The sequence below is a fragment of the Pelophylax lessonae genome (assembly GCF_965119305.1).
Source record: "Pelophylax lessonae genome assembly, chromosome: 1".
NCBI lineage: Eukaryota > Metazoa > Chordata > Amphibia > Anura > Ranidae > Pelophylax > Pelophylax lessonae.
Genome location: NC_138768.1, coordinates 342,284,440 through 342,308,205, shown reverse-complemented (window position 1 = coordinate 342,308,205; position 23,766 = coordinate 342,284,440). Strand labels below are relative to the sequence as shown.

The window sequence follows — 23,766 nt, the reverse complement described above, 5'->3', positions numbered from 1 at the left end:
CACAAAGAAAAAAGGAAAAAAGCAGAGAGGAGGAATCAGTTACTTAGGGAAATACACATATTGGAACAAAGGATTAGATCCAAAGGCATCCCAGAGAAAAGAAAGTTGATAGAGAAGACAGGGGAGTTGATGGCACATATGGAGCAGGAGACACAAAGCGCATTCCATATAGTTATAAAAGAAAAAAGCAACCGGGGGTCCCCTGTAATCCCTACCTGGCTCTTTTGGGTCGGATATGGATTTTGAGGGAAACCCCCACGCCAAAGTTAAAAAAAATGGTGCAGGGTTCCCCCCCCCCCAAAAAAATCCATACCATACCCTTATCCAAGCATGCAGCCTGGCAGGCCAGGAAAGTGGGGGGATGAGTTAGCAGCCCACCTCCTTAACCATACCAGGCCATGCCCTCAACATGGGGGGTTTAGGGGCAGGAAGGGCTCTGGCCACTGGTTGTGGGGATCTGCATGCAAGGGGCTTATCGGAATCTGGAAGCTCCCTTTAACAAGGGGACCCCCAGATCTTAGCTCCCCTATGTTAATGAGTATGGGGAAAAGTGTCAAAAAGAAATAAAAAGACACAGACAGTTTTTGACATGTCCTTTATTAAAAACAATGCCCCCCCCCCCGTGTAGATCCATCGTCAATCACGACTCTGCCACGGCTGAGTCAAAAAAAAGAAAAAAAAAAGGTCTGCTCACACCGAAGGTCCCACCGAAGGCTCCCACTGTCTGCCAGCTACACCATCTGTTAGTTCTTAAATATCTAAGGAGTGCCGTCACCCCCTTGTGATATAATCGACCTGTGCATGCTGGGTCAGTGATGTCACAGGGAGGCGGGGGTCCACGCTGTTTTTTTTCTGATTGGATTAGTGTTCAAAACGGATGGGATGTGTGATTCAGATGAATATCCATAGAAGGCAATGAGCCTGAAATTTGCATGTAAATCGCACTCCAGTGCTCAGAAAATGCCCAGGACTATTTTTAAATTTGCAGTGAATTTGCACTGCCACTGCACTGTATTTATATGAACTTGCTTCATAAAAAGCCAGTTTTGTTCACATGTCATGCAAATCGGATGCAGATCAAAATGCATCCAATTTTCATATATAAACACACTATATATTCAGTGCAATATTATTAGACCCAGTGAAAAGAATCTATGTGTAAACTAATACTTGTCACATCAAAATCAGTGTGTAGTCAACAAATTATGAGTGATGTCATCATTATGGCTTGGCCATTCAAAGGACTGGAGCCCGCAAACTCAGAAGGAAGACTAGGTGAAGACGGAAGCCCTTTCAGCGGTGACTGTGCGCCACTGGAGGGCTTTGTTTTTAGGTGAGTTTCAAATAATGAGCTAGTATACGATGCTTACTATCACATTATAACATTGCCATGCAGGGGAAAAGTTTTTTATACTACTGCTTTAGAATCTTTAATGTAACCACAAGGCAGGCTCCCAGAAAGCATGAGAGAGAAAATTGTTGAGATAATTGCTTTCATTCAGAACTTTCAGGATGAATTGCTCAGCAGTGGCTGTAACTCAATGAGTTCAATGAGGGTGAATTTTAAAACAAATTTATTTTGGTTAAGACTATGTAAGTATTTGAATGCCCAAAGCCTTGCCACAGTTCTACTTTCACCACTTGACCATAAGTCTGTTTCTAAACAGCCTAGACTTCAAGTGGTTAAAACAAGCTCATTTCAATAAAAGTTATCTGGGTGGCTCTACATCTGTCACCACCTACAGTGGTTCCCAGGCTCTTCTGTTCCTCCAGCCCTAGCTATGGTAAACTTTCCCAAGGTCATGAGCAGGAGGAGCTCAGAGCTCATCTGTTGCCCAATTTTCTCTGAGATGAATGAACTGAGAAGCAACAAGCATTTCACAACTACCAGTTTTAGTTCATTCATTCTCTGGTTACTGTGGCTGGGGAAGCAGCTATTCAAGTGTAAGGGCTCACGCACACTGCGGCTCAAAAAAAAAAACCCTCTTTTTACAGGCATTTGAGCTTTTATTAATCTTTTTTGCGCTTTTTCATGTTTCAGGGCACTGGAAAAGCTCCTCTCAAAAATGCAGGTTTGGTGTTTTTTTTTTTTATTCTGCCTTTAAGAGCATATGCCTGTAAACTCCTGAAAAAGCCATAGTGTGCATTGGCACATTGGCTAACATAGAGGGGAGTTTCCAGGCAGAAAAAAATTAGAGCTCAAAAAAGCTCAAAAGCCTGTAGGAGCAGCTTCTTTGAGATGCAGTGTGCATGAGCCCTATAAGACAATTGATGTCTCAATAGAAAGAACCTGTCAGCTGCTTATGCTATAACATTGAGGATAGCCCCTTGTGATTGCAATAAAATGAAATGAAAAAGTATCTAAAGTTATAATAAAATAAAGAAAAATATTTTAAAAACAATGGAAAGCACCCCAGTCACCTGTATGTAAACAGCAATTGCAGCACACGTGAGGTCACATGAACATTAGAATGATGGCTATAATATTAGGGCCATAATTCATGAGCAACTTTAAATTGATAACCTTAACCACTTGCCGACCACCGCAAGTACATGCGGCGGTCAGCCCCTCACAGGCAAAGTGACGTATCGGTACGTCACTAGCCTGTGAGGCTCTGGGGAGCGAGCAAGCGCGCGTCGCCGGATGCGCGCTCCCGCTCGGTCACGGACCCCCCTCGCGCGTGTGCCTGGCGGACCCGATGTCCGCCGGGCAGTCGCGATCGTCCCTTACACCGGGAGAAAGGCAGGCGGCTAATATAAACAAGCCGCCTGTTATTCTCCCCTGTGTAAGAATAGTGATCATACGGTTCTGCTATGTAGGACCGTTGATCACTGTTCTTACACCTGAAGCCACAGCCAATCACAGTTAGAAGCACACCCCTAGGGACACACTTAACCCCTCCCTCTCAAAAGAGTTAACCCCTTCACTGCCAGTGTCATTTTACAGTAACAGTGCATATGTATAGCACTGATTACTGCAGTAATGTCACTGGTAACCCCAAAAGTGTCAAAAATGTCAGTCAAGGGTATGATCTGTCTGCCACAATGTCACAGTCCCGCAAAAAAAAAAACGTAGATCGCCGCCATTACGCGTTAAAAAAAAAACAATAAAAATCTTTCCCTTAGTTAGTAAACGCAATAACTTTTGCGCAAACCAATCAAAATGCGCTTTTTGCGATTTTTTTACAAAACATATGTAGCAGAAACCAAATTGGACTTACATTTTTTTGGGGGGAATTTCATATAAAAAAATGTGAAAAATTTTGTTATTTTTGCAAAATTTACGCTCTTTTTTTGTTTATAGCGCATAATCAAAAAATCGCACAGGTGATCAAATACCACCAAAAGAAAGCTCTGTTTGTGGGGGAAAAAGGACGTCAAATTTGTTTAGGCACGACCGTGCAATTGTCCATTAAAGTCACGCAGTGCCGAATCGCAAAATAGGCCCTGGTCCGGAAGGGGGTAAAATCTTCCGGGGCTTAAGTGGTTAAAAAGCTTTTAAAATTTTGCCTATGCTTATTTTGGGCACTGTAGTTTTTCACTTTTTTTCATGGACATGCACTATTTTGAGGCTTGTTTGGTATTTATTTACTCAAGACAACTGCATCTTGTTTTTTCAATAACAGAGCTAGTGTATTCTTTTTGCATTAGCATAAGGTTAAAGAGGTTGAGAGTTAGGGTCAGGTTATTTATTGCATTTGTTTTTTGTCAAATTGTTATTGATTTTCAGAGAAAAGTAACTGCAAAACATGAGCGAAGGCATCGGAAGAAGAGCACAATCGCCTTCACAGTATATGAAATCAGAGTATTCAAACTGTAGTACAAGTAATTAGATAGAATAATATTTCGTGCATTTTAAAGTGATATATTAAGCTACAAACTTTCCTCTCTGCACCTTCCAAGACCTTGTGTTCTCTAGCTCACTTGTCTCCTCCTCCTATGCTTACCTCTAGAACTTCTCCAGTGTCTCTCCAATCCTCTAGTACCCTAATCTGTCTGGTTATCTATTATTCTGTCCACCTTTAGGTAATCCCTGAATATGCATCTCTTCAGGAAAATGTATCCCACCTCTGCCTAACTGAAATTTTTCATCAACTCATCACCATATATTTATTACGTTTTGTACCACCTGCCCCCTTCTTTTATAGGTTGTAAACTCTCATGAGCCAGGTCATCCTAACCCTCTCGTCTTAAATTCTATTGTAACTGTACTGTCTCCATTTATATTGTAAAGTGCTATGCAAACTGTTGACAATAAATAAATCCTTTATAATAATAATGAAAGGGGCGGGCACGGGACAGTCAGGCTGAAAAGGAAAAGGCTAAATGATGCTGGACATCCCCTAGTTAGGAAAATGAGGTGGGCTCTACTTGACTTGCTTCTAATGCACACTGTGAGTACATTACCGTGTGCAGTGAAATCAGACTAAGCATTTTCAGCACAGGAGAGGAACCTGTTGTCAGTGTGCCAGGAAACCAGATCACATGGAGATGCAGGTAAAATAAAACAGTTTATTGGAGCAAACAGCAATAAACACACAGCAAGTGTGAGGAGCGAGATCAGGAACAAGCCAGGGTCAAGTCCAGAAGTGGGTAGTCATCCAAGCCAGAGTCGAGTCCAGAAGCAGGGTAGTCATCCAAGCCGAGGTCGAGTTCAGAAGCGGGTAGTCTGACGATGCCGGGTCGTCTGCCGATGCAAGGTTGAGAGCTAGGGGAGCACCCATCTGACATCCAGGTAGTGTGATTCAGTGGAATCCGAGCAAATCAAGATGTCATCCAAATAGACTATCACACATTGCTGCAACATATCATGAAAGACATCATTGATGAACTCATGGAAGACAGCAGGTGCATTGCACAAGCCAAAGGGCATCACCAGAGATTTGTAATGATCAGTTCTGGTATTAAACATGGTCTTCCACTCGTCACCCTCCTTGATCCTTCGGAGGTTACACATGGCCCTTAGGTCAAGCTTGGTAAAGACCGTTGCTCGCTTGAGGTGGCAAACAACTCAGTAATCAACGGAATCGGGTATGCATTCTTGACCATGATGCGATTGAGGCCCCATATAATCAATGCAAGGTCTCAACTAACCCCCCCCCCCTTTTTTCTTTACGAAGAAAGAACCGCCACCCGCGTGAGAAAAGGACATGTGAATGTGCCCCTGGGCAAGTGCATCCACAGCATACTCCTCCATGGCCTTATTCTCCGCAACCAAAAGAGGATAAACCCTGCCACGAGGGGGAATGGCTCCAGGTTTTAAGTCTATAGCACAATTATACGGACTATGAGGAGGAAGAGTACCAGCGCCACCTTGTCAAATACATCTTGATACTCCCGATGTTCAGCAGGCAACATTGAATCCGATGAGGTACAAAGTACCTTAACAGGCCCACGGATACAAACAGCGCCACACTGTGGAGACCAAGAGAGGATCTCGACTGACTGCCAATCAAAGGTCGGATTGTGTTTCTAAAGCCAAGGGTACCCCAAAACAATGGAGTAGTGCGGGAACTAAATAACCTGGAAACAGGTCGACTTCCAGTGAACAGCCCCTATCGCCATATTAACCGGAACAGTCTCGTGGGTAACCTGTGCCGGTTGCAGGGGTCTGCCAACAATTGCCTCGATAACCAGTGGAGAAACACAAGGCTGCAAGGGTATGGAATTTGCAGCAGCAAACATACTGACAATAAAATAACTGCCAGCACCGAATTCTACCAACGCCTGAGTAATCACCGAACCTGCTGCCCACGAGAGGACAACTGTGATTTGCGGTTTATCTTTACAGAAAACCAGAAATGAGGAAATTCTACCTCAGTTCTGCCCCCCCCCCCCCATCCCTGGACAGGACCTTAGGTGTGAGCGTTTCCCGGAGGGGTCGGACAAGATTTCAGGAAATACCCACCAAGACCGCATTACAGGCACCGGCCTCCCCCTCCTCCTAAGGGCCTGCTCAGGTTTGGAAAGGCGAGTAAACCCCAGCTGCATGGGTTCACAGGCAGATGCACCATCCACAGGAGGCGTGGGAGGTGAGGGAGGAATGAGTGGGAAAGAAAACCTAGGAGCCAATCTGGTAGAAGGGCCTCTGCAGGCACTCTCTAAATGATGGTCTCTCCCTGAGCCTGGTATCGATCAAATTCAGGAAGGAAATGAGAGCCTCAAGCTCATCAGGGAGATCCTTAGCCGCAATCTCATCCTTCAATGTATCGGAGAGACCATGAGAGAAGATAGCCACCAGAGCCTCATTATTCCAGCCCACCTCTGCTGCCAGGGTACAAAATTCAATGGCATACTTGACGACGGTTCGTATACCCTGTTGAATGGACAGAAGCAACTTTGCAGCAGAGGCAGAGCAAGCAGGCACATTGAATACCCTACGGAACCAGGCAATAAAACTCGGGCAAATCGAGTATCACATGATTATCATTCTCCCATAAGGGATTCGCCCAGGCCAAAGCCTTGTCCGAGAGCAACGAAATTAGGAAACCCACCTTGGACCTACCAGATGGAAACGACTGAGGAACCATCTGATAATAAATGCCCACTTGGTTTAGAAAGCCATGACACTGACTCGACTCACCCCCATAGCACTGCGGAAGGGGGGCTGAACCAGTCATCCCTCTGGTAACAGTGGCTTCAGCTGCAACTGCAGGAGCAGAAGCTACAACAGGAACAGCAGCAGGAGGAACCACCAGCCTAGCAGCACCAGGAGCAAGGTCTGCTTTGCGTGCAAGCAATGTCTGCAATGCCTGAGCGAACTGACCCAAAAGGTGATCTTGTTGATCGAGCCTGTTAACCAGCATGGGGAGCGTGGGAGTACCTGCATCATCAGGATTAATGGCCCTTGCGTAATGGTGCAAGGAAACCAGACCACATAGAGATGCAGGTAAAATAATGCAGTTTATTGGAGCAAACAGCAATAAATGCACAGCAAGAGTGAGGAGGGAGATCAGGAACAAGCCGGGGTTAAGTCCAAAAGTGGGTAGTCATCCAAGCCAGGGTTGAGTCCAGAAGCGGGTAGTCATCCAAGCCGGGGTCGAGTCCAGAAGCGGGTAGTCATCCAAGCCGGGGTCAAGTCCAGAAGCAGGTAGTCATCCAAGCCGAGGGTCGAGTCCAGAAGTGGGTAGTCTGCCGATGCAGGGTCGAGAGCCAGGAGAGTCGTCAGCCAAGCCTGGTCAGACACGGAGGAACACGGAGAACAGAAGACTGCTAGCAGTGATGCACCTTGGAGCACAAACACAAGGGCAAGGACTGCAACCCATCAGGTGATTGATATAGTCAGGTGTGCAGCATCATCACTGCGCGACACCCAAGCAGTAGACAATTGATGATGCAATCAGAGTTTATAAGAGGCAGCAGTCTGTACATGTCCAAGATGGCTGCCAACAGGAGGGCAAGGTAAGACCTTGACACCTGTACAACTCTGAAATACGTAAAGTGGTTGTAAACCCTCTCATTTACCCAGTGAAGTGAATATCTTCAGATACACAGAGATTAAACAAATCCTCTTGCATACGTTTTACTTGTTTATCTGCAGTATTCCCTTTTGTACATCCCTTCAAAAGTGCTGATTTTAGATAAAATCCTTCTGCATTTTTCAGTATCACAGAGGAGGGGATAGAGAGCTGCAGTTAGAGGTCTGAGACAATGTGTGAGAGCTGATTAGAGGAAAGGGACACACCCCCCTTCACACACAGCAGAACTGTGTTCTGAATAGACAAGCTGTGTGCTAAGCTCCTTCCCCAACCCAAATTTTATCCCATGTGTTAGGAATACTTCTCAGAAGTGATTCATGCTGGTAACAGAGAAAGGATGCACCAGAGAGAAATTACATATAGAGCTTTGGAGAGGGATCAGTAAACACTGAAGAAATTACACTTTGCTACAATGTAAAGTAGTGAGTGTACAGCTTGTATAACAGTGTAAATTTGCTGTCCCCTCAAAATAACTCACCACACAGCCATTAATGTCTAAACAGCTGGCAACAAAAGGGAGTACACCCCTAAGTGGAAATGTCCACATTGATCCCAAAGTGTCAATATTTTGTGTGGCCACCATTATTTTCCAGCACTGCCTTAACCCTCTTAGGCAATTAGTTCACCAGAGCTTCACAGGTTACCACTGGAGTTCTCTTCCACTCCTCCATGACGACATCATGGAGCTGGTGGATGTTAGAGACCTTGTGCTCCTTCGCCTTCCATTTGAGGATGCCCCACAGATGCTCAATAGGGTTTAGGTCTGGAGACATGCTTGGCCAGTCCATCACCTTTACCCTCAGCTTCTTTAGCAAGGCAGTGGTCTCTTGGAGGTGTGTGTTGGGATCCTTATCATTTTGGAATACTGCCCTGCAGCCCAGTCTCTGAAGGGAGGGGATCTTGCTCTGCTTCAGTATGTCACAGTACATGTTGGCATTCATGGTTCCCTCAATGAACTGTAGCTCCCCAGTGCCGGCAGCACTCATGCTGCCCCAGACCATGGCACTCCCACACCATGCTTGTCTGTAGGCAAGACACATGTATCTTTGTACTCCTCACCTCGTTGCCACCACACATGCTTGACACCATCTGAGCCAAATAAATTTATCTTGGTCTCATCAGACCACAGGACATGGTTCCAGTAATGTCCTTAGTCTGCTTGCCTTCAGCAAATTGTTTTGCAGGCTTTCTTGTGCATCATCTTTAGAAGAGGCTTCCTTCTGGGACAACAGCCATGCAGACCAATTTGATGCAGTGTGAGGCGTATGGTCTGAGAACTGACAGGCTGATCCCCCACCCCTTCAACCTCTGCAGCAATGCTGGCTGCACTCATATGTCTATTTCCCAAAGACAACCTCTGGATATGACGCTGGGCATGTGCACTAAACTTCTTTGGTCGACCATGGTGAGGCCTGTTCTAAATGGAACATGTCCTGTTAAACCGCTGTATGGTCTTGGCCACCGTGCTGCAGCTCAGTTTCAGGATCTTGGCGATTTTCTTATAGCCTAGGTCATCTTTATGTACAGCAACAATTCTTTTGTTCAGATCCTCTGAGAGTTCTTTGCCATGAGGTGCCATGTTGAACTTCCAGTAACCAGTATGATAGAGTGAGAGCGATAACACCAAATTTAACATACCTGCTCCCCATTCACACCTGAAACCTTGTAACACTAACAAGTCACATGACACCGGGGAGGGAAAATAGCTAATTGGATCCAGTTTGGAAATTTTCACTTAGGGTACTCACTTTTGTTGCCAGCGGTTTAGACATTAATGGCTGTGTTGAGTTTTTTCTGAGGGGACAGCAAATTCACACTGTTATACAAGGTTTACACTCACTACTTTACATTGTAGCAAAGTGTAATTCCTGTTGTCACATGAAAAGATATGATAAAATATTTACAAAAATGTGAGGGGTGTACTCACTTTTGTGAGATACTGAATGTTCTTAGTTCAGATTTCATGACTGCGGTTTACAACCACTTTAAAGTAAGGCTGGAGTGAAGCTTAAAGCGTAGTAACACTACTAGGTTTTTTTGTTCAATGGGCTCAGGTCAGACAGCTCAGGTCTCCCCGTAACCCCCCCCCCCCCCCACACCAAAACACTCTGGTTAGTGCGCTGAGAGCGCTGATCAGGAGCCGATCAGCAGACCTTTTTCTGACATGCCCATTCAAGCCGCCTTCTGTCAGACCAGCTGCAGTACACACAGACCCAATGTTCAATAGAAATGGCCAATCAATGCCACCCGACATTCAGCACATGTGTACTAGGCTTTGACCACAAGACAAACATGTTGAGAGCCATTTACATTTAATTTGCAAATGTATACTGTCCATACTAAATTAATTAGACCTGAAAAAAACAAGTACAAAATAAACAATGGACAATAACAAAATCGGTGAGTGCTTAATTCTCAGCTAACTGTTATTTTTTACTAGCATCAAATGCTTGTACACAGAAGTTTTATTTGTGCTAATGGCAGTGACTTTGTACAAGTACAGTTACCCACAGAAACAAAATTTCACTTTGCTGCAGTAACTTGAGAAACAGACATTGCAGTTTCCACTAACTAAAAAGGTAAACCTGGTAGTAAAAAATGAAAGGGTCATTTTACTCAGAATCAATATTTTGGTTAGATGTGGACAAAGTCAGCCCTTGGATTCCCATATATTTTGGCTATGTTGGATACTCCACGTGCAGAATTTTCTTGCCATAATTACTGTCCCTGTTGGTTCCCAACTGTGTTTTCCAGCACCTTCTATTGCTTTGTTATAAAACACACTTAGAGCGGAACTAAACCCTCCTATCCTTTACAGCCAAGGAAGCTGCCATCTTAAGCTGGCTATTGTATTCTGACAGCAGCGGTCAAAATGTGTTGAGCAGTGCCTGCAGCTCAGTGGCTGCAGCCACTGATTGAGAAAAATATTTCAACATGTCCGTTCAATCAAACGGTTGAATTCTGTGAAGCGGGGACTTCCACACACTGATGGGAACTTGATATGCACCGGATAATAGAAATTTGGTTGGCCCTGCAGAACTGGCAAGATTTTGGTCAGGCTGGGTTCACATATATGCAAATTGGATGCATTTTTAACCACATCCAATTTGCTTAACATGTGAGTGTGCTTTCAATGGAGCCGGTTTACACATCTGGGGCAGCTGTGGTGCGGTTTTGAAAAGGGTCCTGTGCATTTTTTGTGTCTGGATCAGGTGCAAATTCAGGGAAATATTTGCACTTGAATCGCACCTGAACAGAAACGCACAGGACACTGGACTGCAAACCGCAGCCACAAATATGTGAACCCAGCCTTATTTTTTAGCCTCTGTTTGATCTTCAATTGCCATGGTGCTACACATGTGACAGCTATGACACCTGTCATTTGATGGTTTGAAAGTTCAGTTTAGAGCACAAGGAACTTTGATAGTTATTTACCTGTTTTGGGAAACAGTTAAACGGATGGGATTAGTTCTGACTTAAAAATACAGCAGGGAGAATGGAACCCTACTTCCACAAGGAACTGTATGAACCTGTAATAGGGTTTAACTCTCCAGCATCTACCAAAAACTAAAATTCAGTTTTGTTTCAGCTGTATTCTATAAGTGTAACTGTGGGCAAAAAAAAAAAAAAAAAGACAAGATACAGTCTGTCATTAGTCTGTCATTAGCAATAACACCTGCAGTCTTTGTCCCTCCTGTAACATAGTTTATTTTCTGGTGATCCGGCCAAGTAATTTGTTTTTTACCTTTCTTGAACAGATCATGCTGTCCAGCAAAAGTGGCAGTTAGAGGGTTGAGACAAGTCACTTACCAGAGACAGGGGTGCTTAACACTGTCAGCTTTTAATAATTTACTGTATGTAAAATCTTTATCCTGAGAAGAAAAAACTATTGTTGTAACTTGGGGATGGGCAACTTTGGCCCTGCAGCTGTTGTGGAACTATATGTCCAATGAGGCATTGCAAAACGGACAGTTACAACCATGACTCCCAGAGGCATGATGGGGTATTTACACAACAGCTGGAGGGTTGCAGTGGCCCACCCCTGATGTAACTGATTAACAAGTATTAGCCGGAATTTGACTGTAATTTGTTAGTCACCTATGTAAAGTCCATCTAAATCTACTAGGCCATGCAACATTACCCTCTTCACAAATTGACAATGCTGCCGTCCAAAGGTGGCTACGTTGCTCCTCCATAGATACAGTGGAAGAGTGAATGCAGTCACCCTAAGAAAGGAGGTGTGTTAATGACTGATCAACAAAATGGAAAGAAAGTATTTAAAGGTTGAATAAAGAAAACTAACATAGCTACTACATCCAATGATTGGTAAGCTACAATATATTTTTATTTTAGGTTTCGTTAGTCTTTAAGGCCTCTTTAATGGCTGTTTACATGCAGCCACCAGATTTCAGTGGCAAGAATCAGTGAACTGCAACTGGAATGATTGGGGCATGCAAACAGCAGTGGTTGCTCAGCCCAATAAAACTAATGACAGGCCAGCAACGGCCACCAGGGTTCGCATGTAGCCGCACACAGAGTAGTTACCTGCGCATAGGGTTGAATTTTCCAGCCTTGACACCGTTGACTGTGTCCAGGCTCTGACATCCATTCCTTAACGCAGGTAGTGGTGGTGGTATGAAAGAGGATTTAGCCCTACATGTTCCACCGTCACCTAAGCTAGCACTCTTAAACCTGTCCGTTGACCACATCCCGGTGTGTTCTAGAAAAGTTGCACTCCATCTGCTCCTGGCTACCAGAATTTCTATAACTAGGAAATGGAAATGTGAACAACCTCCCTCTCTCACAGACATCATAACCACATAGACTCACCATACATACGAACTAATCATGACCCAAACATAAGATTCATACCAGAAAGAAAAGGACAAGTGGCTGCAATGGACAGCGTGGTATTCCATGCACTTTCTTAGGTGACAGACCTTCTACTCAGCTAGACCTGCATAGCCCACTCCCGTAATTCCGTGACTGACCGCTAGATGGCATTAGAATACAATATGAGAATGTTGTCATAAATCTGTTGACCACTTGCATGTCTACTCACTTATGAACACTAGATGGCACTGCTTGTAATTCACAATTGTACTGTGTAAACCTGCCCAATTCCTGTATCCCTCCCTTAATGTTCAACTTGGTTATCGACTACTTACCACTTTGTTCTTGTAGCCTGTTCACTTTTTTGAAATTTAAAAAAAAAACTATTCAACTGGAAAGAGGATTTAGCTTCTAAAGTAAACATGTGCTGATTGTGTTTTTGAATGCAAATAAAATGGTGCACAAAGCTATTTACAGCTATACAGTATAGTGTCAAATTTACTAAACATTGTGCCACCCCAGGCAGGGAATATTTTTGTAAGACGTGTTCTATTTAGTATTTTGCTGCAAAAGCCAATTGAATGAGTGGGTGGGGGTTGTACTGTTTTAATATTAAATTACCTTAAATATTAAATGGTATAATAATGTTTCTAATATCTCTTTTAGATGCCACCCCTACTTATACAAAGAAGGTGTCACTGAACGTGCAGATATAGAAGTGAAGAAATGACAAATATCAAAATGATTTACCTTCTGATCACCAAACATACAGACTTCTACTTTAGGAAGATTTGCTTTGGAAACATCTAATTTAATAAAATGTTTAAACTATAGAGTAATGACATATAGTAGCCTTTCTCAAATTTTTAAACACATAGGGAACCTTGAAATAACTTTCTGGTCTCAGGGAACCCCTGCTAACACTAATGCCTCGTACACGCGATCAGATAATCGTACGGAAAAAAAAAAGAAGCGCTTTCAAATTGACCGCACAATATTCTGATCATTAGTACACAGCTTTTGACAGCCCATCATGACATTTCGTCCAACAAAATCCGAAAGAATAAACACAAAAACTTTTGTCGTACGATGGCCTAGCGAACGACAATCGTTTAATCAGTACAGTATGTGTCCGCTAAAAAATCGATAGACAAAGACCACACATGATCAGAAACACTAAAATAACCCTGAAAAAGCCTAGCTGCCATTGTTTTTGTTTTGCACTATCCGATACATAGCTAAGCAACCAGGAAGCTTTTCCAGAATCGTACGAAAAAAATCATATGTTTAGTACGCATTGTTGAATTCGATACTAGTATAATGCAACAAAATGCAAACAATAAGGCTCGGTTCACACTACGTTGCTCCGACTTAGGGGGCGACCTGTGAAGTCGCGTGCAGCGCGACTTCGGCGCGACTTGCACGGACTTCATAAAATTAATGTCTATGTAAGTCGCTCCAGGTCGCCCCGAAGTAGTACAGGACCCTTTTTCTAAGTCAGAGCGACTTGTGTCCCTCCTATTAGAACGGGTCCTGTACTACACTATGGGACGTGACGGTGCGTGACTTGTCAGGCTGACCAAGTCGCCTGACAAGTTGTACCAATGTGAATGGAGACTAATTCGTCTGATTATCTGATCGTGTGTACGAGGCATTACTCTGTGGTCAGTGGGAAGACTGCTTCTTACATTTGCGGGCAGTTGGAAGAACCTTCCCCCTTCTTAGAGATAAGTAAAACAATCATTAGTGTCAGTGATTACCTAATTGAGAGGTAGAAATTGCTCAATGCTCAAGGAACCTCTAGCATTGTTTGGAAGTACCCTGTTTAAGAAAGGCTGACATAAGATCACATTCATGCACTATTTCCTAGTATCTGACTTATTGCTGTTAGAGTACAATTTCTCTATATATACATAGACAATAAAAATTATATGAGACAACTATTAAGAATATGTCAAGGTTTTGCTAGCGTAAGTATAGCCCTTAATGGTTAACTATTACTTAAAGAAAAGATTTTCATATTCTTATAATAATAATGTATTATTAGTGCTATTTTAATTGTGATTTGCATGCTAGCCAAAAACTAAGCAATTTTACCCATTTTAAATGGCAAAGCTATCACCAACTGTTCCTCCCAAAACTGTGAAATGATCAAATGATCAAAACTGTTGGTGGTGGGATGTCTTGATTCATCCAATGTATATGTAACCAAGAGCTGTAAGAACGTATTTTTACTGCCCCAAAATTTCCTAGTGCATGGCCGTTTTCATGTGCAGCTTTAGCAAGACCAGATTTTTAAATATTGGAACCTGTAGGCACATGACCTTCAATGCTTGTAGGAACATCTCTCTGCCAGGATTAACACTTCTGCACAAAATATTTTCTTGTTTTACTGGTCCTTACCCAGGTTGGAATAATTCAACTATGTCTATGAGCTAATATTAGATGACTCTATTTCTACTAATGATGGGGGAAACGTGTTACTGATAGTTATATAAGTAAAAGCTAAATCTTTTCTTCTGATGCCTATAGGCACATACCTACCTTGCAAAATGGGAAACCTCTGCATGACTGGAACTTAAAAAATGAGTGTTTTATGATTTTCTCTTTTGCACAAGTTATAGATCAAAGAGCATGTCTATTTCATTGTTCTACTGTTGTTCTGTTTAGAATCAGAGGCAGCATGCAAAGCTAATATGCTTTAAGCTCACCAAAATTAATATTCCTTATTGCCGTGATTAAATGGGAGCTGTCAGAATATCAATATGGGAACTGACTTTCCAAGCTTGGATTTTAGGAGAGGAAGCTCCTGATCTTCCACCCTTGTCCTTGCTTCATTATTTAGTTAATCGGTGACCCGGAGTATGGAGCTAGTGAAGTTGGAACTCCTGATTTGCTTACTTGCTCCTAGTCATGTACTTGCTAAAAGGTAAAGCAAGGATTAGGAGACAGCCACAAGGTTTGTAGCTCAATAATACTCTATTTTTAAAATAAAGGGAAACAACTGCCATAGTAATATAGTGCACATACCTCTAATTACTGCAGTTATTTTTTTCTGTTGACATGTGGGAGCTTAATACTAAGCCCTAGCCCTCACAAATTCCTACTGACCAATCACTATGATGGCAGCCTCACTAGTCAATAAGGATGTGCAGAAGGCAGGAAAAAGTGGGCACCCAAACCTTTGTACACTTCATGTAGTAATGTAATTTTATTTATTTATTTTATTTTTTGTAATAAATAATAAAGAAAAGTAGTGGGGCATGTGACTTGTACACAATCAGTTGTCCTAAAAAAAATTTAAACAAAGTTAATTCATCAAAACCTTTTTTTGAATTTTACTACAAATCTTATATGTTCTGTATAAAATTGATATATATAAAAAAAAAAAAAAAGCATTTTGCCAAATCAGAATGTAGTTTTATATCAATCATTATTATTTATAATTTTACATATTATTTGTTGTTAATGTGGAACTACAACCAACATTTTTTTTCCTTTATTAGGTGTTCATTTTATTCTCTGTTGCATTTGTGGAGGTTTCTCCATAACATGGGACACAGTCTGCAAAAAAACTTTAACATTAACAATTCACCCAAAAAAATGTCTTATTCCTTGTTGAAGAAATGTCCCCTCAATTCCTGTTTCATAGCGATTTAAGTAGTAAAGGAGAATAAGTCTGCTTATATAGGAGAGGCATTAATTGTTACCCGGTACTAGAGCTACTGTAGCCCTGCTAAAGAGATTTGTGCTTACCAAATAAAAAAGGGGTCTTATATATATTTATACCCTTTGTATATCACTAGGTTCACACCTATGTGCTTTTTAGTGCATTTTGCAATTTGCAGAAATGCACTACAGTCCATTTAACATTGTCTCCTATGGTACATGTGTATGTAAATGCTATGTGTTTTTCAGCCAGTGTGTTTTTAGAGAGAGTCGGGGACTTTTTTCTTGCAGCAGATTGTGTTTTGCGTGTAATAGACTATAGTGGAATTGCACCAAAAATGCAACTGTTGCATTTTTGATGCGTTTTTCATTTTTCCCCTTCAAAAACACTGTATATAGCTGGTTGCTAAGGAGCGGGAATGGCCAGCCGCCATGTCCTTAACAACCGATGAGTCATCAGCTGTCAGCGGGGTTCCCTGCTAAAAGCGGAAAGTAAAAAAAAGAATTCCCGGCAAAAAAAAATGGTGCCCGCAGACCCCCACAACCACAGCCTAGGGTTGTGGGGAAGAGGCCCTTGTCCTCATCAACATAGGAAAAAGATGCTTTGTGGGGGGGGGGGGGCTCGCTCCACCTCTCCCTTTCCTGACCTGCCAGGCTGCATGCTCAGATAGAGGTCTGATATGGATTTGGGGGGGACCCCACGCCATTTTTTTTTAAATTTTGGCATGGGGTTCACCTCTAAATCCATACCAGCACGAAGGGCCAGATATGGCTCAGGGGGGAACCCCACATCGTTTCTTTCACTAATTTTTTTGCCGGCAATTCTTTTTTTACATTCAGCTGTTCAGCTTTAGTTGTTAGGGATGCGGCGATCAGCTTCCCAGACCCGCTGCTTAGCAACCAGATTTATACAGTGTTTTTAAATGGGAAAACAAAACACAAAATGCATGAAAACTGCATGCATAAACCCATCAAAACCGTGGGTTTAAAAATCGCAAAACTCACCGCAAAATGCACCTAAAAAATACATCAACTGCATAAATGTGAACTTAGACTCAGATAGGAATACAAAGCTGGGATGATTCAGGCATGTGAAAAACCTAACAAAAAATGAATAAAAGTAGTCATCTATTATCAAAAATATAAAATATAATAAATGCACAAAAAACATGGATTATATAACACAGAAAAAGTACTTAAAGTTTTTATGAAATTTTACAGTGTACTTTTTTGCATTTTGAAACATTTTTCAGAAGTTGCCTGGCACGATTTGGGATGACTTTATTTAGTAAGGTCATTTTGATAAAATTTAAATCAGATACTTAGAATGAATCATAAGCAGAAACTGAAAGGACTGACTCAACAATTTGCACAAGTCAAGCATAACGAACAAGATTACAGTACAGCTGTCCATCACTTTTTGCTTTGTGTTTATCGGCAAAATGCCCTAGAGAATAACGTAAAGTATTTTTGGGAGACAGATCTATCATCCCTAAGTTTTCTGAGTTATAACACTGGGTGAATAAAAAATGTTGGTGATTTGTATATGTTTAGTGGAAAATTATAAAAATAGTTTAATATATGGGCAATTTACATCAGCCTGTGGCATGTGCAGTAGGTCACCTCAAATGATTTAGAAATACAAATCACTCCTATATTATACCTATTAGCAACATACCCTTTTTATATCTAAATGGTTATCTGTTGGAAAAAAAGGTAAATCTAATTTATTCAAACTGCACCAGCCATATATCAGACTAATAAAATAAACCTTATAATGACACTTTCAGGCTTATTCAAAAATTATTGGGTGCTATGGGCTAGAGCACATTGCACAGCAATATTGCTAACAGGTAATAATGTTGTCAACAGGACAGGAAAAGAGGGTAAGGCAGACCATTTACGGTTCGAATCTCGGGTGGTTCAAGCTGATTCGAACAATGTATGTTCAGGCTGAATGTACCAAGCTGATTGATCGATCAACTTGAGTACAACCAGTATGCCAGGTTTTACCTGTGAATATCGCTAGCGGCTGTCATAGCCTCTAGCAATAATCACTGTCTTCTCCAGCAGGGACATCTTCTTCCGCAGGGGGAAGACAAAAGCTCAGCAGGAGGGATTCCACCATCAACACTGTCTGTGTTGATGGGGGAATTGAGTGAATTTCTTTCCTGCTAACATTTGTTCCGTGAATGGCCGGCCTAAATCTCTCTATTGGACCCTGAATATCAGCAGAAAATCTGACGGGTGTTTTAACCCTTCCCACTTAATTGAAAGAAAAAAATAAAAGTTTTGGCTGGACAAACACTTTAACTATAATAGCAGATAAGGATAGATACTATCTGGGCAAAATGCGTTACCTACCTTCATTTTTGTTTAAGCAGAAATGAACATCTTGCAGTATTTGGCAAGGTATAGCATTATACTCGGCTGTTGTGCAAGGAAATATATTTCATTTATAATAAATCATATCTGTCTAAGATTGGTCTAAACTGAGTATTGTATTACATTGTTTTGTATTATATACTCTTTCAGACTATCACTGTTAAGTTTTATTTAGTATCTCACTGATATTTAAAGTGGTTGTGACCCTAAAAAAAAAATAAATGCTCCTGTACCCTTAAGGCATAATATATAGCATAGTGTTTCTGTAGTGGCATTTTTCCTATTCTATGTTGTACAATACCTGGTAGATCCTGCCTGTTCTGGTCTTCCCCTGTTTAAACTGACCACGTTTATCATGGCTGCTGATTCATGATACTGTAGTCAGTTTAGGTACCTCTGTCACCTGCTCTCTGCATCCCCTCCCTCTCTCCCTGTGAGTTCTGCAGTCTGTGTGTGAGCTGATCTCCTCTCCTCTCCTCCCTGTGTAATTATATTCTCTGTAGCTGCTCTAGTGCTTGTAAAGTAAAAAAACATATATTAATTACTTTGCTACCCTCTGTTTAGGTCCTGGATCAGTACAGTGTGTGTGTTTTCCTAAAATTAGAATGCTAAATACCTTCTTTGCAGAGCCCTGCTGTGCAGACATGTTATCTCCCTCTGCCAGCTTGCTTTCATCAGAGGGGAAGTTCAGCTCCTCCCACTGTACTCACTTTCATTGGAAGGAAAGCAGAGGAAGGACAAAAGACAGCACAGCAGGGGCTCTGCAAAAAGGGTATTTAGCATTATAATTTCAGGAAAACACACACACACTGTACTGGAAAAAAAAAAAAAAAACGAATACAGAGAGAACTAATGTAAGTAATACTTATGACTTTTTAACCACGTTTATTTACATCAATATAGTGTGATTCAGCTTCAGTCTGTCAAAAGCCAATAACCTTATGTGTGTTTACCAAATTCTAAATAGACTAAGATTTAGACAGGCATTGTTGACAGTTTAAAGTGAATCTGTCCAGCAAAATCGTGCGTGCCAGAGCAGATTGGGACACTGCAGAAACCAACTTTACTTTCTAAATTAAAGTTGCAAACACCTGACACCAAGATGCATAGAGTTGGAGCTCCAAGTGCTACTCTACCTGGACATCACTGCTAAATATTGAACATAGCCATACCCCTAATGTATAATTAAAGTGGAACATTCCTTTGTGTTCTGACAGAAAAGGGGGAGATTCATCAACTTTTCTGGGCCAAATAAGAGTTAGGAGACAAATTCACCATTTAAAATGATTACGGCTCAATTTATAAAACCCCTCTACATCAATATAAAACATGCCACATCATTGTAAAACATGCTATTTATTTAAGTGGTTATACCTTTCAAAACAACTCTCAAGGAAAACTGCTACATACAAGTACCAAATACACTGCAAGGGTTAAAGCTTATCTCCAGGAATTCAGCCACTTTCAAAAATGTTCTGGATTAATTGGGGTTAAGTCAGGGAGGTGTATGTCCTTTTGGGGACTTATGCTTTTTTTTTTTTTTTTACTGAGTCCCGGGAGTACTGTTATCATTATACTCCTGTCACTCTGACACTGGACCTTCTGGTCCCAGCTCCTGAAGCTGCAGAGTTGTTTGCTGCTGCTCTGCCTATCCCTCCTCCTGCCCAATCACAGAGCACTTTGTATTATCTGAACTCATCCACAAAATACAAAGCCTTCTGTGAATGAGCAGCAGAGGAGAGGGGTGGGCAGAGGTGCTACTGTACAAGAGGACAGCATCTCTCCTGGCAGAGTGCAGAGAGTATAGTGGTAAATGTACTCCCGGCAGTTGTAAATACACAAGATAAGTCGATAAGATGGCATACACCTTGTGAACTTAAAGTGGTTGTAAAGTCAAAAAAATATCACTGTCAGCCCCTCTGTTCTATCAAACCATCCTACACAGTGTAAATTTTTGTATATAAGGATGCCTCTAAACACCTTATCTTTTCTGGCTGTTCTCCTCCAATCTAAGAGCTTTCAGCGGGAGGGACCAAGATCCCCCTCTGACGTAAGCCAGGGAGGTCACGTGACTGCTGTGCTGTCCGCTCAGACCCTCCCGCTGTAGCCCTTAGATCTGGGGAGGAGAGCGGCCAGAGGTCCCATGACCCGCCAGAAAACATCTGACATTAGGTATTTAGAGGCATTGTTTTATACAAACATTTACACTGTGTGGGATGGATTGTTAGAATAGAGGGGCTGACAGTAATATTTATTTAACTTTACTGCCAGCTACTAATAGTGGCAGGAGGGGGGGGGGGCTCACACATGGACAGGCAGGGAGGGAGGGGGAGAGGAGAACAGCAGAATGAAGGAGGCACCTAACCTGACCACAGTAATCATGGATCAGCAGCCATGATTATCGTGGTCAACACAATAAGGGGGACACAGGAACCGTCAGGATCAACCAGGTTTTTTACAGCATAGAGAGGGACAGATTAGACAGCACAAACACTGTGCTGTTTAACCTGCTATAAGAGAACAGGATCTCTTAACTCCAGGAGTTTGCAGAAGAGATTGTATTACTTACCTTTTTATTCTCACTCCAGCAGGGCCCCTTAAGTGACGCAAGGGGTTAATAGCCTTGCATTATATGTGAGAGATGCACACTGCAAGTTTTGTTTTTATACAGAGCTTTACAGATTACAGAGTTGCATTAATTTGCATGTTTTATATGTGACAGCCTGTCGCCAGGCCATTTATTTCAACAATCTTGTTGCTGTGCATTTATTGTATGCAGTGCATATTAAATACCTGTAAAACTTCCCCTGTGTAGACATCCAAAAGATTTGAGACTGCTGCTGGGTGCCACCATCTTGGATGTGATGTCAGCAGCCCCAGCAGACTCACAGCTCTCACTTAATGACACTGTATAGTATTGCCTTTCTGTCCCCCTTGACTGCTACATAAAAGGGTTTTTAGGGATGGATGGGGGATCTTTTCAAGCATGGAAAGTAATTAGACATGCCTAGAAGAGGTGAGGGCTATGACATGGCATGAGGGAAGAGGCATTGCTAGAGAAATGCAAGTTTGGCAGTTTAGCCAATTTGGAAGCACATTGCAAGGTAAAATAAAAATAATTTAGGGAAAGGAAAATCTTTGCAAGTAAAGCACTTAAAATACCCATTTTTTCGGTGCTTTTAATTGCAAGTTGGCGACAGGGTCTCTTTAAATTAAAAGCTACTATGGAAAACTATTGCAGTTGGCAGTCCAAGTTGCAGACGCAGGGGCTCCAAATGCACAAAAACTATCACAAATCTTTTGCTAAATGAGAAGAAGCATGACTTGCACTAGATAGGTACCCAATTCTGTCAGTAATTTACTTGAAATTTCCTCTTTCAGGTGTTCAGATTACTGATGCAATGTAACATTAATCCAATTAGTGTTGTGATGCATGACCAAACATTTTTTTTTTGCTGGCCACAGACTTCCTTTAAAATCATACTATAGCACGTGTTGTGAAAAAGTTGAATATTTGCTACATTAAAAATATGTATATACTAGTAAAGAACACATACTAACCACATAGTCAAATCTTTATCCTAATGTATGTTATTTTATTGATGTTTTCCAGCACCTGGAATAGTATATCCCTGTTCTGTTCTTTATCCCTGACAAATAAAACTGTATTTTTCTTAACAAAATGTGTGCATGTTAATTATTTTTGGTATCATTTTACAGTTTAGGCTTGAACTTATTTTAAAGGATATGTATAATATTTTTGTAGATTTTTTTTTTTTACTTTTGCTTATCACTAAAACATTTTAGTCTGATGATTCTGAAATACTAAATATAGATATTCCCTACTAACCACTTAAGCTGGCCATTCATGAATAATTTTTTTTTGCTTAACCAGCGGGTTGTAAGAAAAAAAAATGATCCAATTTCCCCATCCACACATTCAATGTGGATGGGAGAATCACTCCGCTGTTCTATTGTGTTCTGATAGCGGGCAGCCTTCTCCACTGTCAGAAACCAATGAACAGTGTTGCAGGCCATAGGCGTCATTTGTGAAAAACCTGACAGGATGGTTGTGCACAGCCAGCCTGCCTATACATGGATCGAAATTGGATGAATCAGCAGAGACCGGCTGAATTTCGATCTATGTTTGGTCGCCCTTAGACAGCAAGCCTCAAGGCTGTTCTACAGCTCTTCATCAAGCTATGATACTGATGTGCTATAGATAGTATGAATACACTTTTTTTGATAGACCGGAAAAGATAGGATATTAAATTACCCATATGCAACAAAATGAGCCAGAGGAGAGACATGCCTCCCTTCTCCTAGCTGAGACCCCTAAAGGTTTTCAATCAGACAGAAGCAATCAACAAGTAAGTAGATGCAAATTGTCAAGCAAGCTCCCTTTATTAAATGCTATTTAAAGAAAATGTAGACAACTGAGCAAATTATATGAAAATCAGTTTATTTATTTTGAAATAACGTTGACTATTAGTGCCAGTTCACATATATGCAATGCGGGAACCTTACGAATCCACTGGGGGTTCCTGCATCGCATTCAAATCGCAGGCAGTTCACACTGTCATATGCAAATCGCTGGGGGTGTCAATACACAAGTTAACGACACCCCCAGATCAGTTCGCATATCACAGTGCGAACTGACAGTTCGGACATGGATCGGATTGCATTGGTGTGAACCACCATGCAATCCGATTCTGCTGCGGACCCAAAAAAAGGTCCTGTGCGTGTTCTGTCTGAATCCTATGCAAATTCAGCCATACAATCTGTATGGCTGAATTCGCATCGCATAGACATTGCATTTTCAGAGCAGTGCGCTCCGAATCACATGCGATGTCTGTCATCGCTATAGTGTGAACCGGGACTTAGAGTTTCCTGCAAGGGTTAAAGGAGTTGTAAAGGCAGAAGGTCTTTTTATCTTAATGCATTCTATGCATTAAGATAAAAAGCTTTCTGTGTGTAGCAGTCGTCCCAGCACCCCTAATACTTACCTGCGCCCCATCTCTATCCAGCGATGTCCACGAGTCCCTCAGGCCATCTGGGATTCTCTCTCCTGATTGGCTGAGACACAGCAGCAGCACCATTGGCTCCCGCTGCTGTCAATCAAACTCAGCAGCTCCGTGTCTGGATACATGGAGCTGCAGCTTGGCTCAGGTGCCCGCAGAGCAAGATGCTTGCTGTGGGGGCACTCGAAAGAAGGGAGGGGCCAGGAGCAGGGAAGAGGGACCCGAGAAGAGGAGGACCTGGGCTGCTCTGTGCAAAACCAACAGCACAGAGGAGGGAAGTATAGCATGTTTCTTATAAAAAAAAAAAAAGAAAAACACAAGACTTTACAATCACTTTAACTACTCCTGTATTCTAGGGGAGAGTAAAAGCAATTTTACTT

General features: G+C 41.9%; 1 protein-coding gene across 1 annotated transcript in view; it reads left to right on the top strand.

Moving 5' to 3' along the window:
- LRRC2 (leucine rich repeat containing 2) overlaps positions 1 to 13,230 on the top strand; it is a 410,134-nt gene extending 396,904 nt beyond the window's left edge. Inside the window, exon 9 of the mRNA XM_082245752.1 lies at positions 12,978 to 13,230. Coding sequence (XP_082101878.1) covers positions 12,978 to 13,027 — 50 coding nt within the window. The 3' untranslated portion in view covers positions 13,028 to 13,230. The remainder of the gene's footprint in view (positions 1 to 12,977) is intronic.
- The last annotated feature ends 10,536 nt before the right edge of the window (positions 13,231 to 23,766 follow it).